This window comes from Mustela putorius, unplaced genomic scaffold (assembly GCF_011764305.1).
Source record: "Mustela putorius furo isolate JIRA1106 unplaced genomic scaffold, ASM1176430v1.1 tig00000578_pilon_pilon_pilon, whole genome shotgun sequence".
Taxonomy (NCBI): Eukaryota; Metazoa; Chordata; class Mammalia; order Carnivora; family Mustelidae; genus Mustela; species Mustela putorius.
Genome location: NW_025421422.1, coordinates 488,530 through 508,274, shown reverse-complemented (window position 1 = coordinate 508,274; position 19,745 = coordinate 488,530). Strand labels below are relative to the sequence as shown.

General features: G+C 51.9%; 1 protein-coding gene across 1 annotated transcript; it reads right to left on the bottom strand.

Annotated features, from left to right (window-relative positions):
* Positions 1-8,493: 8,493 nt before the first annotated feature.
* On the bottom strand, positions 8,494-14,255 carry CRYBB3 (crystallin beta B3). Its single transcript, XM_045081546.1, has 5 exons — positions 12,852-14,255; positions 11,385-11,503; positions 10,722-10,854; positions 9,707-9,849; positions 8,494-8,799 (listed from the first exon to the last, which is right to left on the bottom strand). The coding sequence occupies exons 1-5, from the start codon at positions 12,924-12,926 to the stop codon at positions 8,634-8,636; spliced, it is 636 nt and encodes a 211-aa protein (XP_044937481.1). The 5' UTR covers positions 12,927-14,255; the 3' UTR covers positions 8,494-8,633.
* Between the last annotated feature and the right edge of the window lie 5,490 nt (positions 14,256-19,745).

Here is a 19,745-nt window from a genome sequence, read left to right as displayed (position 1 = left end):
AAAGAAGTGGTGGTAAACTAGAGCTTCAGCTGGTTCCCTAATGGGTCCCGGTCAATTGGCTCCAGAAAGCAAAGCAGAAGACACAAATTTCCTGACCGGAAGAAAAACGCAGGCCACAGCACCCACACACTGGCCATGCTTGGCCACACTCTGGCTCCCGCTTTGTATCTCACAGAGCCCCCTATCTCCCTGCCTCTCACCCCACCTTCCTCCTCCAGATTGCCTCCCCGCCCCTTGCCCAGAACACCGAAAGCTCCTCTTTGCCGTCCATCTTCTTCCCCCCATGAGTGCACACATCTGGGATGGAAGGCAAACTAGAGGAAGCAAAGAAGTGAGTGTGATGCCGGACCGTCAGGCACCGTGGCAGGCAGCCGCAAGGTAGGCAGGAGAGAACGTCAGAAAAGTCTGGAATGCCGGCACTGTGTTCTTTCCCACAGGAGGGGCAGTGAACCCAAGCCTGTGTGTCCCCACTGAGGACGGGAGACCAGAGCTCCTGCTCCAGAGAGAATGCCCAGCTGCCAGAAGCCCTTTCCACACCAGAGGCTGGACTGGGCCATCCCTCAGAAAGAAGAAATTCGGATAAGCAGCTTGGGAGCCAAACCTGCTCTTCTCTGCTAAGTAACCAGCCCTGAGAGCCTGTCACAAGGTCAGAGGCCCAGCCGTGCGGCCCTGGTCATCAGCCTTCTCACGCTTAAGATTAAGTTCAGTTGGTTCAGTGTGGGGGTGCTGGTTCCACTGTCCACTGGCATTGAGGTCCCCGGTGTGTCATCCTCTCTGTGCCTCAGTTTCCCACTCTGTCAAGTGGGGACAGTCATGGCGCCCAACAGTGTCGATGAGCAGGTTGTGACAATTGGATGCCATGATTCAGGAAGAGGAGGCACATTTGGCAGGGGCGCTTGGTAAGTACCCTCTGTGATGGCATTAGCTGGGTTATTTCCACCAACCTTCAGCAGCCTTGAAATCCCCTGTTGCTAGGAGCACCCAGAGAGCCCTGGCGGCTTCCTAGCCACTAATAGTCCCAACGCTAGACGTGGAGCAGGCACCTGGGAATGGGGAAATGAAGAGGGCTGGCTCACTAGCCTAGAAATGATGCTGAACCTTCACTGGTTTGATTCTTTCCACGCACAAACCCTTGGAGTCTCCTCCCTAGTCACTACCGAAACAAAGATGCTGGTGGACCGGTTCTTATTAATAGAGAGTATTGCCTATGTCCAAGCTATGTGCCACACTACCCACTGTTACCTCAAAGGCCCACAACGAAAGAGGTTTTATGACCCATCTTCCCATTTAACAGAAATGAAAACTGAGGCTTCGAGCATGGAAGTCTTTGCCCAAGGTCTCCATATCTGAAATGGGTAGCTCCTGGATTTGAACCCAGGCCTCCCACGCTCTCCATCAGGAATAAGGATGAGAGAAAAAGGCAAGGCAAGCAAGCGAAGCATTCTTACCAGTGACACCAGCCCCCGAGAGTGCCCGTGGAGCCTGGCCGGCGGGAGGTGGCATTTATACCTTCCCCAGGAGTGCTGGTGCCAAGACGGGTGATTGCTGCATCCCCAGAGAAAGCAGGACGAGAATGCTGGATTAAGCCTACACCAAAGCCCAGGTCAGCAAATGCCCACAGACATTGTGTCTCTGCACAATAATGTCATTAGCTTTTGGATTCGGCCACGCCAGGGTGGTCAGGCGGCTGGGCCAGGGATGCCCACTTTGCATGCATCAGCCGTCCAGCTGCCAGGACCGAGGGCATGCTGGGTTCACTGATGTGATCAGTAGAGCCCTGGGGGAAGGCAGACAGAGGCAAATCTCAGTTGTCCTGGGTGAGGGGAAAAAAACAAGGAAAGAAGAGTGGCTTGCCAAGGACCGGCATCTACCCACCCACCCGCCCATCCATTCATTCAACAAATGTTCATCAGACATTTACTTGGTGCCAAGCTCTGTTCCGGGGGTAATGTCGGGGAGGGACTCCAGCCCAGTCTAGACGGTCCAGGAGAGCTCCCAGGAAGATACAGAGTCCTCGGGACTGGAGACAAATTAATGTAGGAAGCCAGGCTGGAAGGAGTTCCAAACAGAAAGGGACCATGTGCGGAGACTAGTGTGTTATTTGAAGATCTGAATGCAGGTTAATGAAGCTGAAAGCTCGGCAGGGCCCAGGCTAGGGAGTCAAGGAGGAGAGCGGCCTGATGTTACAGACAAGGAGGGTAAGTTTCCCGCTGAAGACCCCAGGCCGTCCTAGCACCGGCTGTTCTTAAGTGGGTCCCAAGAGCACCCCCAAGAAGTTTCTCCAAACCTCAGGAGCTTTGGGGGTCCTACAAGCACCCACTGCCCCATCGGCCCTTGGCCTTGATGCACGTTTCCTCCACTGTGTGTGTCTCTCTCAAAGCCAGCCTGCATCTTGACCAGATCCAAGATTAGGCAGGAGATAGGGAATAGCCCTGGCACTCTGGAGTCCAGATTCCAGTGAGACTTGTTCTCCCCCACCTTCCGTGCCCCTGACAGACAGACAGACAGGCAGAGAGGCAGAAAGACACACAACCATGCTGCTTCTGTCTGTAACACTCCTCACCGCCTGACATGATGCTGTTCCTTTATTCACCATCTTTCCTATTAGAAGGTAAGCCTCCCCGGGGAGAGGGCTACTGCCTGCCAGGCTCACCGTGGAACCCACAGAGGGCAGATGCATGAGGGCGGGGAGGGGGTTTATTCATTTTCTGGGGCCGCCATCAAGGGACTGAGACCGAGGGGCTTAAAACAACAGAAACTTGGGGGCACCAAATAGTGCAGCCTCTATGGAAACAGGATGGTGGTTCCTCCAAAAATTATCAGTAAAATTCCCCTATCACTCTGTGATTCTTCTTATGGATACTCAACCCCAAAGAATCAAAAACAGCGCCTCAAACAGATACTCGAATGCCCATGTTCACGGTAGCCAAAAGGCAGTAGCCAAAAGGCTACTGTCAGTAGCCAAAAGGCAGAAACAACCCAGACGTTTGTTGACAGGTGAATGCATCAGCAGAGGTTATCCATAAAAGGGAATACAATTCAGCCTTTAAAAAAGAAGGGAATTCGACCTATGTTAGGACATGGATGAACCTTGGGGACATGATGCTAAGGGAAATATACCAGCCGCAAAGTCCAAACCCTGCACGATGCTGCTTACATGAGATTCCTGGGGTAGCTAAATTTATAGAGACAGGAAGCAGACTGGCAGGTGCAAGGGCCTGGGGGAGGGAGGACGGGGGTGGGAGGGGTGGTGTTAGTGTTTAACCGACCCAGAGTCTCAGTGTGAGACGATGAGAAAGTTCTGGAGACGGATGGCGGTGCTGGTCTCATGACAGCATGAAGGTACTTTCATGGCACCAAACTGCACACGTAAAATGGTTAAAATGGCAAATTCGATGTTATGTAGTATATTTTAGCACAATGAAAATGTCTGAACAAGCCCATCCCCCAGAAATGTATTGTCACACAGGTCCAGGGGCCAGAAATCTGAAATCAAGGAGGGCTATGTTCCCACCAAAGGCTCTAGTGGGGCAAACCACAAAGCACCTGACTTTCGGTGTGTCCCGAGCTGTCTGCCCTTCTAGGCCATGAGCTTGGTCCAAGCTCAGCTGTGTCCGTACCCATGGCACCTGCCTGGGCCCAGCACAACGTAAGTGCTCAGAAGGTATTTGCTGACTGTTCAAATTAATCAATGAATAAGAAATACATAGATGAGCGAAGGTGTCTTAGTCTGGGTATTACTGGAAGCAGACGCTAAGACAAGAGTTTACAGGCAGGTAGTTTATTGGAGAATTGATCCCAGGAGCAATCAGCAGGGCAGGGAAAGTAGCCAATTAGGTGTATCCGTGAGCAGGTTACCCTAGGTCTCCTTGAAATGACATGAGATTGTGTGATCCATTCTGGCCAACAGATTCTGAGATATCTCAGATGTCTGGTGATTTTATCACAGACTTTCCAGCACTTTGCCTTCCCTTGCCCTGAGATGCATTGTTACAACCTCTTGTAACAATTCATAGGGTCTATGAATGACTGGGTGAAGAAGACCAGCATTAGAGATGTGACCCAGGATGAGAAATAAACCATCACTGCTAAACCACCAAGTCTTGGGGGCTCTTCGTTACCCAGCATAGTCTGACTGATACATGGGGAGAGAAGATTTGGACCTCCTCTCTGCCTCATGTTGCTACAAAGAGGATAGGCCTTACTGTCCCCAAACACAGTTTACTCCTTAGATGCAGGAACCAGAGCTAAAAACCTTTGAGATCCTCAAGTGGAAAAGTTCTCAACTCTATCAGAACCAACACTCCCCTCTCATGACGTTCATTTTGCGACGTTCTGCTTTCCTGGAACAAAATAGATCCTATAATCCCCATATGTTCTTGCTTTCAACTTAAATTCATCCTAAAGTGCCCTGTCTATAATATAAAGGAATAATAAAATGAAAGGTGTAATAATACATATTTCAATATGGAAGGTTTGAGCACAGTGATTATACCAGATGAAATAACAAAGGAGTTGGAGGTGTTTGTGCTACTTACCATAGACAGGTTTGGATAGGAAAGTGATATTGAATGGAATATGCTTTTGACATGCTCACATGCCTCGAAACAACTGTACTGAACATAACACAGCCGAACGTGTGGACTGGCCCAGTGGTGATTTATCACTGATGCCAACTCCACAGCCAACACCATCACAGGCCCCATGATTTCACAAAATGGGGAAGAATGCTTGGGCAAGTTCTCACCTGAGGAGTGGGAGATGCATTCGCTGAGGCTCGTCAAGGCAGGGGTCCCAGGAAAATGCCCACAGAGCCTGTTGCCCGGCTCCCAAGAACCCTTGGGCTCCAGTCCTGCCTCCATGAGCCTGGCTCACCCCCAGACCCCCTTTTCCCAGTGAAGCCTTGGTGCCGCTTGGACTCTCACCATGCAGCCTAGTTACCTTATGTCCTTGTTTGCACTGGAGTCCTTAGGACAAACCCCCCGTTGCCAAGTAATTGGGAAGTCCCTGCTCCACACAACTATGGAGTCCATCTCCAGAGTCACCATTTTCGATGATGAGGTAGAAGATTATCCCCTTACCAGGCCATTCCTCTGTTTTACCCATTGTTCTCTGCCTTTCCTGCAAATTATATTCGTGTTAATACCAACAATTGGGGCGCCTGGGTGGCTCAGTCATTAAGCGTCTGCCTTCAGCTCAGGTCATGGTCCCAGGGTCCTGGGATGGAGCCCTGTATCGGGCTCCCTGCTCAGTGGGGAGCCTACTTCTCCCTCTCCCACTCTCCCTGCTTCTGTTCCCCCTCTTGTTGTGTCTCTCTCTATCCAATAAATAAATAACATCTTCAAAAAAAATAGTCACAACAACCTATGAGATAGGGAGTGTTATTAGTCCCGAGTTACGGATGAGAGCATCAAGGTACAGAGAGGCTAGGCAACTTGCCCAAAGGCACACAGCAAGTGGTAGAGCCTGGAAAGGACACCAAGTGGTAAGAATCAAGAACCCCATTCAGTCACTCTGCTCCTTACCCCTTGACCATGCTTCCTCTAACCGGTAGACTACACTGCCTCTCGATTAAACAGGTAAGTGATTTCCTAACCCTCACCTGCAACCCCCTTATCACCAGGAGATACTCCTACTTTATTATCCCTTTCAGACTCTGTCTCTGCAGAAGCTAGAATTTGCATCTAGAGGAGCTAAGCATGGCCTCTTGGAGTTATATGGGCCTGGGGTCAAATCTCAGCTCTGCCCTCTTAGGCTGTGTGACCCCAGCAGTCAGCTCTCCTTCTCTAAGCTTCCCAGGCCATTAGGAGGATTGAATGGGAAAATGCCTTGGAGAGAGCAAGCTCTCCCTGAGCCAGCCGGTTAGTACAGGTCGGAGGCTTTGGGTGTGACCCTGGATCTGGGTCTGGTGACACCCCACCTCTAGAATCAGTCCACCTGCAAACCCCAGGGCCAACCACAGTGGACAAGCTGGCAGGCCGGGGCTGGAGTGGAGGATGGGCGGGATGAGCTTTGGAGGCAGAGGTGAACTTGAGTGCTATTCCCACCACTCTGTAGAGCTCTGGTACTCGGGGCAATTTGCTTCAGGGCTCTGGGCCCCCATTGCTCTCTCTGCCCACGGGGATCAGTGTCGCCTGTCAGCAGGTTAGAGATGACACCGTAAAGCACCCCTCAGTGTACTCTGCTGGGTGGGAGTCGGTGGGGATAGTTGGTGGCTTCTATTATTATTGTTGCTGCTATTGATTTTTTTCTCTGCCATGTGTCCCTGCCCCTGAGGCACATGTCGCAGGGAGCTAGGCTCAGGAACCAATGTTCTAGCGTCTGTACATAGAGTGCAAACGTCAGCTCTAACCCTTCTTGTAGGAAGGTGATGTCGCCTACCTGAGCCTCGGTCTCCTCATCTGTGAAATTGGATGAACGACAGTGCCTGCCTTTCGAGGTCATCTTAGGGTTCAGTGACCCAGATCAAGTTCCAACAAGCCTAGCGCTGGGTGTAGCATTAAGTAAGGACTGATTTACAAAGCAAAACAAGATCTCTGTCTGTGAGAGGGGGTGAGACTCGGGGACAGAGGGAGGAGGCAGAGGGAGGAGTGGGGTTCTGCCATCCTTTCTGGGGGAGGAGTCAACCCTGCCCTTGATCCACCTTGTTGCTGAGTGTCCCTCACCTTCCACCCCAAGCCTGACGCCCCACCCAGCTCTCCCCTACACCCCAAAGTAAAAATAATTCAAGATGATGGCTCAGCTGTGCATATATATTTTTAAATATGTAGGCTAAGTAACCGCAATTGCTGTATTCTTTTCAGCGCCTTCCTGAGGCTCCCTCAGACCACCCGCACACCAGCTGCATCAGTGGTGGGGACACTGCAGGTGGCTGGGACACTGCAGGTGGCTGGGCGCAACACGGGAACCAAATCAGGGAAGCACACAGGACAGGCTCATGGAGATGGGAAGGCTGAGGTCAGGTCCCTGGACTGACTGTGGTCCTCACCAAGTCTCCATCACACAGCCACACTCCTGGTTGGGACCTTCACACCCACTACTCCTCTACCTGGAATGTTCTTATGGTTCATTCAGCTGTCACCTGACTTTCTGAGAGGACACTCCCTCCTCATCCCACGGGGGCCAGAGGAGACCCCCATTTATGGCTGGCCCTGCCATGGCATCCCCCTTCGGCCAGATGAAGGCACGGAGGATCGGAGAAGTCACGGTCATCGGGGGGAGGTGGGATGGGGGCTCAGTCTTCCAGCTGAGGCTGCAGAAGCCCTCTGGGAGGTGGACAGAGCTACCAATACATGGAAAAGAGACGTTCGAGAGATCATACCATCAGGGCTCAGCTGGTGGCCTCCTGGCTTATCCCCCTGCATCCCCTGTGGCCCCATGGTCTACACTCTGCTCTACAGTCAGAAGAATCCTGTTAAGTCATATCTGGCCTCCTTCAGACTCTCCATGGCTCCCACCACCCTGTAGGGGGTGGGAGTCTGTGGAGCCCTAACTATTCTGACCTCACTCCCTCTCTGACCACTCCCCCATTCAACTGCTTACTCCTTTCTGGACTGACTGTGGTCCTCACCAAGTCTCCATCACACAGCCACACTCCTGGTTGGGACCTTCACACCCACTACTCCTCTACCTGGAATGTTCTTATGGTTCATTCAGGTCTCAACTCAAATGTCACCACCTCAGAGCAGAGTTCCCTGACCAACCCACACCCCCCACCCCATCAGCTGCCATCATAATATTGCACTGCCTTCTGTAGCGTGATTCAGAATCTACTTGTTTGTCTGTTCCCTGCTATGTCCTCAGGCTTCAGACAGGGCCTGGCATTTGCTGAATCAAGTCATGAAAACAGACAGTGACAGAGAGTTGGAGGGGGACATGAAGGATAGATGGATGAATGGGTGGACAGATGGATGGGTGGGCGAGAGATAGAATGGATGGATCAATGGGAGGATGGATGGATGGAAGGACAGATGGATGGACAGATGGACTGATGGGTGGATGGATGGATGGACAGATGGATGAGTGGGCGAGAGATAGAATGGGTAGATCAATGAGAGAATGGATTGATGGATGGGTGGACAGATGGTTGGGAGAGAGAGAGAATGGACAGATCAATGGGAGGATGGCTGGCTGGCTGGATAGATGGACAGATGGACTGATGGATGGATGGATGGATGGATGGATGGATGGGAGAGAGACAGAACGGATGGATCAATAGGAGAATGGATGGAAAGAACTGATTGAAGAATGCATGGAAGGATGGATAGAAAGATGGGTGGGTGGAAGGATGTATAGACAGATGGATGGATGGATGGACAGACTGAAAGATGGAAACACAGGAAAACAAACACAAAATCAATGCAAGTTGCTCATGTGATTCTGCCAAAAACAACCAGAGCCTCGGGTAGGAGCCCAGCCCTCAGCCCCCCGTGGGGGTTCTCAGAACCCAAAGCTCCAGCCCCCTCAAGAAGGGACGCAGAGGAACATAGCAGGTGGGGGACCGGCCCCAGGCTTTATTGAGCAGATTCCGGGGAAGGGGGGACAGGCAGACCATCACCCTGGCCCTGGAGCCTCCTCTTCTTGCCTCTGCTGCCCCTCAGGGTGGGCCTGGGCCACTGGGGCCTGGGTGCCCTTCAGCTGCTGAGGAAACAGCCCCGCTTGTGCCACTTCTGGTCGCGGATGCGGCGAACGGACTGCAGCTGCGGCTGGTTCGCATCCCACTCGTTCCAGTGGCGGTACTCGCCCCGCTCGAACACGTACTGGCGCCCACGGTAGCCAGGGAACTCATAGCCAACCCACCTGCCGGGAACCAAGGTCAGAGTGAGGACGGTCAGCTCCCTGCCTCCAGCCACACCAAGACTTTTAAAGCCAGCAACTAAACATGCTCTCTGCCTGGCTAAATTTCTCCCTGGCTCCCCAGTGCCCTTCAGATGAATTCAAACTCACTACCCAGCTCACAGGTCCTGCACGAACCATCTCCAGCCTCACCCCTCAATGTTCCTTCTCGACACCCCATACTCCAACCTCTCTTACTCTACTTTCCTTAAAGTGGCGTGTCTCTGAGCCCTTACACAGGCTGTTCCTTCCACCTGGAATGTTCTTCCTCGTCTCATCCATGGCCCTGTTTCCCTTTTCATTCATATTCTTTACATCTCAATTTATATGTCTCCTCCTCCAGGAAAGCCCTTGCTGATTCCCCCGGGCTGAATCCAGTGCCTGGAGGGGACTCCCAGAGCCCCAGTGTGTCCCCCTCATCGCAATCCTGATCACAGTGACTTGTGGATACCTGTCTCCTTGTCTCCCTGGCAGACTAAAATTCTTAAGGGCAGAGGCTGTGTAATCCTCATTGCTCCTCTACTCTGCACATAAAAATATTTAGTAAAAAGCTGTTGAATAAATTATTGTCAGGGAAAGGTGGCACCCTTCAAGGCTCAACCCCAGCCCATAGGGTGAGATGCAGTCACTGACAAAGGGAAGGTGATCTTAAGATTGCATTAACAGAGGTATTAAGCCTGGACGGAGGGAGGTGATGTACCATGTACTCTCCCATGTGCTATTCAGCTCTTACCCTAGTAAGAAAGACCAGGATTATGAAAAGGACCTAGAAGAGCAGGGGGTGGCCACTGTGTAGGAAACACAGTGAAGAGAGATTCTATTTGAAGCCAGAGGACAGGGCAGGGGCAGGAGTGGGGAATGGGTCCCTTACGTCCCGTTGATGGCCCGGATGCTCGCCACGCGGTCCTGGAAGCCATGAGCCCAGAGGCTGGGCACGTCATCATCTACTATTTCCATCTTGCGGCCGCTGAAGGCTGGATTCTCAAACAGGTGCAGCTTGTGATCTGGGCCATCCTGGGGGTGGGATCACGGAGTGAGCGGGCTGTTCCCACTCTCGGAGTAGGAGTTGGGAGGTGTGGGGAAGAGTTTAGTGACCACACAGCCAGGCCCACCACCAAGCCCATTGCCTGAGGAACAGGATTCCCGAGAGGCCCGCACAGGGGACAGGGGTTAGGCCCACACAGGGGACAGGGCGGTTCCTCCAGAGCCACTCTCCTTAGGAATCTTAGAGCCAGGCATCCATGACACCAAGAGGGGACCTTTCAGCTCTTGTGAAACCCCACCATTTAGCAGATAGGGAAACCAAGGCACAGAGAGGCCAAAAGGCGATAAAAGTCAATAACAGAGGAGGATTTCCTGTTCAATAAACCAGGCTCTGATGTGGTCTTCTTAGCTTTCCTCCTGCTGTCATCCAAGCAGGCATCGGTTACTGTGACAAGGAGAGAGGGCTGGAGCAGCCACCGAGAGTGGAGGAAACAGGTGGGGGAAGCAGAGTGACAATTTAAAAGTGTCACTGTGGACCGAGTCCCTCCTGGGTGTTTGGGAAAGGCAAGTGAAGAATCAGTTCCTTTCTGAAGCTGCTTTCTGAATGTGTTGCTTTGAGCACAATACTGATCCGAGGCTGGGCCATGAGGCTTCTGATTTTTAACAGGGTTACACAGAGAAGTGTCAATGCTATGCTGGGAATTCAAGATGTGAATCCTGGTGTCCCGATCCCCAGCCCCAGGACCATAGCCAGCTTCCTCTCATCCCATGCAATCTCTCAGATTGGAAATGAAGAGGGCCCTTCCCAATCCGGACCGGTACCAGCCCCGTCCTCCGCTGAGCTTCTGCAGGGAGCTTGGATGACAAGCTTCTAGAAGGTCCCGGAAGCGGGAGGTACTTACGATGAGCAGAGGGCGGAGGGACAGGAGGCTATCACTGTGGTGGCTGTTGGACCAGGCATCCCAACGAGGGTAATCTCCCTTCTCCAGCACAAACTGCTCCCCGCGGAAGGCTCTGCGCTCGAATGCCAGCCACCTGCAGGAGGAAGCAGGCCTGGGTCACTGCTGCTGCTGCAGGAGGGCCCTTGTCTAGTGAGGAAGGACCCCCACGCTGCTGACCTTTGACCTTCAACGCTCCCTCCAACCTGACCGCGGACCCGAGTATTAAAGGAGTTCCTAGAACATCCTGGAAGCTGAGACTGAGCCAGAAAATCATCCCGGGAAATAGTATGGAGAATCTATTTTATATGCAGCCTCCATGTAAGTGCTTGGGAATGTCCTTCAGTGTCTGGCACATAGTAGGTATTCCAAAGACAAATTCCTCTCCCTCCTTCTCCTTCCCCTTATTATTAAGTTATTGTTGTTATTTATGCGCATCTTTCCATTCGTTTTCACAAAAACTCTGTCTGAAGTGCATGTTATCCCCATTTGAGAGACGGGAAAACTGAGGCCGGAGATAGGAATGGAGTCGCTTATGGCCCCTGAGCCCTAGAAGGGGAACCCGGCCCTCCTGCCTCCCAGGAGGTTCGGGGCTTTGAGGAGGGGGCTGGGTGTCCAGGTACTCACGGCCCAGACTCCACCTGGATGGAGCCCACCTTCTCCAGCAGGCTCTCCGTCAGATTGGGGCACTCTGCCGAGAGCTCGCACCGCTTGCCCTGGAAGTTCTCCATTTCGTACACAATGACCTGAAAGGGCAGCACCCTGAGCACCCCACGGGGGGTCGAGCTCCCAGTCCCAGGCCCAGACCCCAGCCTGCACAGTCCCGCTTGGGGCAGGGCAGGGAGGTAACATCCATCCCCTGGGCTCCATCCGCTCTGCCTTGACCCCTCCGGAGCCAGCACGGGCCAAGGGCTTGCACTGCCTCCTCGTGGCCATCGAAGGGAACGCCTCCAGGAACCTCAATTAAAGGAGGGATTGCAACTAGCATTTGGCAGGTCCCTATCTGGGAGAGTGAAATGACCCAGGGAAGGAAATGAAGCCGCTTATGGCCAGGAGGAAATGTGGGCCCCATTTTAAACTTCTCAAGAGGGGCCAGAAAGCTATATTTCCCTGAATGTGAAATTTCCCTGTGCCTGACAACGGAAAACACCAGTCGGCAATCTCTGGGCCACTCTTCACCAGTCCGATGTCCAGAGCGGAAAAGGCTGCGAAGGAAGAGGAAGGCTACACCTCTCTTATCCACCCGAAGCACAAACTGTCTTCAGAGAAGATCCCTGGGGACACCTCTCTTCTGGTTATTTTATAGAAGGTTCAGAAAGGGTAAGTCTCTTGTCTCAGGCTGCACAGCACATTAGGTAGAAGCACCAGTATTCAAAAAGTGGGCTGGCGGTTTTCTCCCCTGCCCTGGTGCAGACAGGGCATGGCCCACAGGTGCCAGGGGAATAGGAAGGGCCGGCAGTGGCACCCACCTTCGTGGTGGGCAGCTGCCTCTGGGGCATTGCAAAGGCCTTGAGAGGTCCCTAGACCAGCCCTGTGCTCCCACCAATCAGGCCCCGTGCTGGACAGGCCTCTGCTTCTTTTCCACTCTCTTCAAAGCCACCAGCACATCTGAAGGAATGCCCTTGCCCACAGTTATCCTCTTAGCTCATCCTCAGACCCTGTCTCAGATTAAAGCCCCTAGGAACAGCTTGGAGAGGGAAGAGCTGGCAAATTCTCACTTTTGGAATTCTCCTTAGCACCAATTCTGGGGGCTGAGATGGGGAGCATTGCTCCCATTTTCCAGATGGGGCTGTTGAGGCCCAGAGAAGCCGGGGAACTGGACTGAGGTCAAGCAGGAGAGTTAGCGCCCTGTCTCCTGAGACCCAGGGGCCTCTTTGCCCCATGGAGTCAGGCTGCATTTGGGCAACCAGTTCCCTTCTGCAGATGAGGACACAGAAGAGAGGAGATGCAGTACAGTCATGGTGAGGGAGGTGTCTTCCCAGACGCTGATGGCTGGAAGGGCCGCTGTTCCTTTCTGCCTGGCAAAGAAGCTGACCCCGAGGCCCAAGGGCAACCCCAGCCCCACAGCCCCTGGGACCCCTCCCTGCCCTATACCTTGTAGCTGCCCCCAAGGCCTCCATGGCTCTTGCCAGCCGCAGCCTGCTCTGGCGTTCCGTGCTGTTCCGCCATGTCCCCAGGAACACCTCTGGCTCCAACCAAAGGAAAACGAGTGAGTCACCAGGTCCCCCCTGGGCCACACCAGGTGCTGATGTGATTGAAGTCAAAGATGAGCATTGGAGCCAGGCTGCCTATGGGATATGGTCATCACTCCCTGCCTTCAGTCATTCAGTCATTCAACAAACATCCACCAAGTGCCCATCATGGGCCACAGGGACTGGCACAATCAGTGAGTTCAGGATCCCTATTTCATAGAGGGAAACCTGAGGTCTGGCGAGCTGAAGCCACTTCCCCAAGGCACATAGTGAGGGAGCCACCAGGAGGGGGCCTGCCTCCAAAAGTCCTGCCCTTTCCCTCCCCCTTCACCCAATTGCTTCCCGTCACCCAAAATGGGGTTCTTCAAGCTCTGTGTAGACACACCATGCCTGGACCCTGCCAGAGTGTGGGCTTCAGTGGGGTTCCTCTACAGGGATCTCTCCCACCTCCACGCTCTGGGTTAGTCTTCTGTTCATTCATTCCTCTGTCCACCAAAGATTCTATGAGCACCTGTTCAGTGCCTGGCCTGCTGCTGGGTGACCGGGGTGAACAGGAGACCACAGACTGGTAGGAAAGGGACAGACAGACATCTAGAGAAAGCATGATGCGGAAATGGGTCCTGGAACACCCGCAGCAGCCCAGTTTCTGTACATTTGGTTATTCATCCCATGTGCATTTATGAAGCACTTAGTGTATACCAGCCACTTCAAGAGACACAGACACAGAGAGACAGTTCCCCTTCATCCCTGTGGGGACAGGCCCCAAGGTAGTCATGGGAGGATTGTCATGATCTCCATGACACATGGACACACGGGACTGTTCTCCAGTTTATCAGCGTGCGTGCACACACACACACACACACACACACACATACACGCTCCTGTGATCACACAGTCACATCACACCCATCGAACACGACAGCCTTCCCCTCTCTCTTTTACACGCACACCATACCCTTTTCAGACACAGACCCAGTGCCAGCTCCTGAAAGACCCCCAGGATCCTTGGCAGTCTTCCGATTGGCTTGCTCCCCCCCTCCTTCCAGTTATGCTCAGTCTTTGGAGGCCCCCTTCTCCTAAGCACATGCCCAGGGGCTCAACCCTGGCCACCTCCCTCGGACACCAATGGAGCTTGGTGGCTCGAAGGGGTCCTCCCTCTTGGCTCCAACCCTTAAGTGAGTCCCCAGTTTGTGCAGGGGTCCACCGTGCACGCTGCAGAGAGATCCCCAAAGGCCTGGGCCTGCAAGTGCAGCCCTCACCTCCCCGCCTCTGCCCGTCCCAGAATGAACCTGCTGCTGTAGCCTCAGGAAGGACAGAGGGGCCAGCACCGTCTGCAGACTCAGTCTGCCTTTGCTAGCAGTGTCCTATTTATGGGCGCTTTTCGACAGCCCAGCACATCTCAGCCTGCTGACATAGCGCCCTGTCCACCCAATTCCGTTCAGGCCATTTCACTTCAATAGTAGGCCCAGGAGGCCCTAGTGCTTGTGTCCCTCCGCCATGGCCCCCGATGGAGTCTCAGGCGCTGACGGACCTCATCAGTTTTGTGGAAAGCCTGACAGCACTAGGGGGGATGTATTGGGGTGTAGAGCTCTCCAGTGCCCTTTCTTGGGCTTCCTGGTGCCATCATTTCCTGTTTGGGTAAATGACAGCCTTGGAAGGACACCGGCCCTTAAAGTGAGGGACCCCAGAATCACTCAGTTCTCCCATGGGCCACATGGCCTAAGGTTTAGGTCAGATGATCCGAAATATAACGCTCAAATTGGGTTTCCATGGGATGCTGTAACGGACCCGATGAAGGTTTATTTTCTTCCTATAGAAGGCATATACAATGGACAGCTCCCATTTATTGAAGACCTACTGTGTGCAAGGCACTGTGCCAGCTTCATGAACATTATGTTTAATCCTCCCTCAGCCTCTTTAGGGAAGGAATTGTGATCCCCTTTCAAAGATGGTTCAGAAACTGAATTCAAAAAGGTGAAATCATTTACCCCAAGTTAACAGCAGAAAGAAGGAGGGGCTGGCTTGCCACAGGGCCTATATCTTAGCTTTAATAGAAATAAAGGTGATTATGATAGTCACCTTATTTGTGACCCCCCAAAAGAAACAAACCCAAACAAACAGAAACCAAGAAACAGGGGTACCTGGGTGGCTCAGTGGGTTAAGCCTCTGCCTTTGGCTTAGGTCATGATCTCAGGGTTCTGGGATCTAGCCCCACATCAGGCTCTCTGCCCAGCAGGAAGCCTGCTTCCCCCCACCCCCCTCTGCCTGCCTCTCTGCCTACTTGTGATCTCTGTCAAATAAGTAAATAAAATCTTTTTTTAAAAAAAAGAAACCAAGAAACAAATCCAAATCAAAAACATAGGCGCATGCATTTACTAAGCATAATTAGTGATTATTTGAAGACTAAAATGGAGGGAAGGCCAAGGAGTGAATTGTTACAGAACAGGGTTTGGTTTTGTCATGGTTTTTGGCTAAAGTCCTCCAGTTGGCCTACAACTCGGTTACCCCACATCCCTGGAGATGGTGGTGGGACACTGTGGGTGGTAGCTGCCCTCTGGAAGCAGGTGGACCTGTGTGACTTTGGGTGAGATGCTGGAGGTCAATAGCACCCATAAATGGACAACCACAGAGAGATCATGGAACCAAATGCTCGGCTCATGCTGCTACTTTCTTGCTTCCACTTACTGAGGATGATGCCTGCTATTGATAGTTCAAACCCAGGGACTACCTCCTGCTGGTGACCACAGAACGCAGAGGTGGATTCAACCCCAACCTTGGGATGCAGCCACCATCTACTAGTGATCTAAGAGGGAAAAAAGAGCTGGTGTGACGTCCTCCCATCAGATCCTTTAGGATCCCAAGGACCTACTGCGTACCCAGCACCTTCACACACGTTTCCTTTCCTTGGGCTTGAGTTCTCAGTATTGGCATTATTGCCATCAGGGGCCGGTTAACTCTTGGTAGTGGGGAGCTGTCCTGTTCACTGTAGGGATATTGAGCAGAATCCCCAGTCTCTACCCCTTAGATGCCAGCAGCATCTCCCTTCCCTCTTTGCAATAAGCAGAAATTCTCCCGTCATTGCCTTTGCCAGGTGTCATGGCATGGGGGGGGGGGCGGTGCGCACAGTCCACCCAGTTGAGAACCACTGCCTTCAACTCTTGCCCACTGAGGTCACTAACACCATCCCCCATATGGGAGCTCCGATGCTCAGCGATATCTCACAGCCAGGAGGAGACAGAGTGAGGATTCAAGCCCATGTTGAATGGAAATTCTGCTTTGTCTCCATGGATCCCCCTCACCCAGGACCCCAGCTCCCCCCTTCCTGCCACGTGGCCCCCAGCTCAGCAGACAACAGACCGATTCAGCTGGGGACGGGCGTGCATGCATGGGAGAGCCCATTCATCCACCCACTGACACACCGAGTTCTTCAGTGCAACTTGCATCAAAGCTTTATTTGCTATTTTCATGGTCTGAATGCAACATCTTTGTACATGCAGAGGTCATTCTGTGTGACAGCAGTTGGCCAGGTCCCCAACTGTTCTTCTGTCCGTAGGAAACCTCTTTACAGTTACAAAATATAAAAGCACTTGTAGATACCCAATACTCTGTGAGGTCCAGGAAGCCCCGTTTGTTTCAACGTTAAAAATATAGGTTTTTCTAGATGAATTCTCAGTCACACGAGTAGAGATTCTTTCTGGGATTGGAGAAAGTGCCTGTCGTCCACCTTCTGTTCAGAACCCCTTAGAGCTTGTGAATTCGTAAGGCAATTGCAAGAACACCAGCAGGCAGCAGGTGTGACTTTCCTGTACACGGGACTCCAGTTTCTTTCCTGCCATGACTCAGGAAGGGACTCAGAAGAAAGGCTCAGAAAATATAGTGTATTTATATGTATTTTCACTCCCCGCCCCTTCTTACAAACTGTTTTGAGGATCAGGGTCATCTGGGAAGTGCATCACTTCTAGAATATTGGTATGATTCAGGAAACAACACAGTACAAAATATCTTCCATAACACAATATATTACTTTGTGAGCCCCCAGTTTACAGATCTATAAGGCTATGTGGAATGAGACCGGCAAAAAGCTCAAATTGTTCTTTAGACAATGGCGTGGTTTTGTTTGTTTGTTTTTACAGGTGTGACACCATTAGAGACTGTCCAAAAAAAAAAAAAAAAAAAAAGGCCAGTCTGATTCATGGAGGAAGATTATCAGGTAGCAGGTTAGAGGGTGACCCTAAGGAAATTTGGGGGGTGGGAGAGGGGGGATAAGTTGATTGATTTTAAAGGTTAATTTGCTAGGAACCTCGGGCTGATTTTCCAGAACACAAGATTTCTGCACCCCTCCCTGAAGGACCCAATCCAAACCAGAGAAAAATTCTAGAGGGGTGGCAACCAAAGGGGAGAGGCTGGTGAAGACCGTGGCTTTCCACGTGGCTCTGAATTTTCAGAACTTCAGTTCCCCCAAATCCCAACAGGGTTGACTCATAGCAGCTCCTCAGCAGAGCCGGATCCATGGCTCCCCAGGTGGCTGTCACCAAGGTGGGCCCCCGTCCAGATGTGGAGTGGCTCCCTCCATGTCAACATTGTCCCTCCTACCCCGTGGACTCACGAGGCCATGGGAGTTTTGCTTCCACGTTTTAACATGTGGTGGAGGAAGAAAGGCACAATTGAGGGTGTGGCAGGCTTCCCCGTGACTGCAGTTACCTGTCACGGTGTAACTTAGGGGCAAGGGTGTCTTCCGTTGGATGGAACTTTTCTCCTGCCTCCACATCTCCCCCTCGGGTTCACACTGAAATGCTAGTTTACATGAAGGCTAAGTAATCTGGCTTCCTGTACTGAATAATGGGACTGGGGGGCCGGGGGGGACTCACAGGGATTGAGGGCACAAAACAGACACTGGTGAGGGAGAGGCAGGCTCCAGTCCTCTCCGTGGGACAATGTCTTCCACACAGGCCCAAGTCGCCTTTAAAAACGCACGTAGTTTTGGAGGTGATTTGACCACACACCTGTGGATTTTCAGCTTTGTGATCATGCCTAGCTTCTGGGGCAATCTGGGGGCATCATAGTGGAAATTTAAATGTACAAGCGTTAAGTGGACAAGGCAGCCGCTAGGGCTGAGGACAAGCAGCTGAGCTCCCTTCTGTGGGGGGAAGCATGCCAATGGTTTCCTCCACTCCCTTGCACAGCTTGACCTCAGGCTCAAGCCTATTTCGATGTTTGCTCCTTAGCAATATCTAGAGTTGGCCTCGTTTCCCTGGATGCACAAAGGCAAACACCTTTGTCTGAAAGGGGTTGGCCTGCCTCCCTGGAAGAGCTCCCACCTGATTGTCCTCTTCTCGAATCCTGGATAGCCTGAGGCTGTCAGGTCTGTGTCACTCAAAACCCCCAACATGAAACAACTCGAGGTTTCAGTTTCACCAGAATTTCTCTGGGGGCACCAAGGAATTCTCCACAATACTAATTTTTGAGGCCCCACTGTGGGGTTTCATAGGCCAAAGGCCTCTGTTTCATCAGGCAAAGGCCACGAGGAAGGGGATCTAGATACGCACTTATCAAAACACCAGCCATCAAAACTCTAATGTACAAAGGATGTGTGTGTGTGTGTGTGTGTGTGTGTGTGTGTGTTTAGATACGGACTTATCAAAATACCAGCCATCAAAACGCTAATGTACAAAGGATGTGTGTGTGTGTGTGTGTGTGTGTGTGTGTGTGTAGAGATTGTACATACATAGGGATTTGCGTTCTATGAAAGGCTCTCATTTAAGGAGAGCCAAAGGCCCCCAGAAAGCTGATTGGATGAGGGCAGGTGACTTGATTGCATACAAACGATTAAGGCATATTAAGTTAGTTTAAAAATAGATTTCCAAAGGTGGCTCCAGGCCAACTCAAGAAACTAGCAAACAACCTCTTGCTTAGCATCAGAGAGCTCAGTCAGCTTACAAAGAAGGGAAAAGCAACAATGCACTTGCCCAGCTATCCGAAAAAGTTCCAAGCATCATTCACTTCTAACTTCACTGGACTGAGCACAGCGGGGTCCAGAGGTCAAGGGCAGTCTGCATGGAGAGGGTGGCTCCTGACCCACTGTGAGGGTCTGCTGTGCAGTGGAGAGGTGAGGCTTCTCTCGTCAGTTTCATGGGAGGGGGGTGGACTTTGTATGTTTTAATCACCAAGGAATTAAATGGATTTCTGTTTCCAATTCAGGTATGGGAGGTTAGGCAAAAGATCTCCAGGTTAATCTCGAGTTTAAGTCTCCAGGTTAAGTCTCGTGTTTTTCTTTCCTGTTGGGTATACTTGGGCTACAACATTCGTAATTAAGAATCGGAGAGTTTTGCATTGTATCTATAGTCTCATTGAACAGAGCAGGTCAGTTCCTGTTGTCTAAGATGGTACCAAGGGGCCCTTCCCACCTGAAGGAAAGACAGATAGCAGCCAGGAAGCATTGGTCAGGACATGAGGAGTGACTTTAAAGGGGACCTACTGACCTGCAAAGCCATTGTATCAACATTGTTTCAAAACATTAACCCCTAGGCTCCTGGATGGCTCAGTTGGTTAAGCATCTGACTCTTGATCTTAGCTCAGGTCTTGATCTTAGGATCATGAGTTCAAGCCCTGCGTTGAACTTAAAAACAAAACAAAACCACAAAACCCCACAAAATAGAACATTAACCGGATCTAAAAGAAAGGAAAAGAAAGAAAAGAAAAGGGGCGCCTGGGTGGCTCAGTGGGTTAAAGCCTCTGCCTTCGGCTCAGGTGATGATCCCAGGGTCCTGGGATTGAGCCCCACATCGGGGCTCTCTGC

Coding starts and splice junctions, on each gene's coding strand:
- CRYBB3 (XM_045081546.1), bottom strand. CDS start 12,926: ATGGCGGAACAGCACGGAACGCCAGAGCAGGCTGCGGCTGGCAAGAGC. Junction 10,855..11,384: donor ATCCAGGTGGAGTCTGGGCC/GTGAGTACCTGG, acceptor TTCCTCCTGCAG/GTGGCTGGCATTCGAGCGCA. Junction 9,850..10,721: donor CCCTCCGCCCTCTGCTCATC/GTAAGTACCTCC, acceptor TCCCACCCCCAG/GATGGCCCAGATCACAAGCT.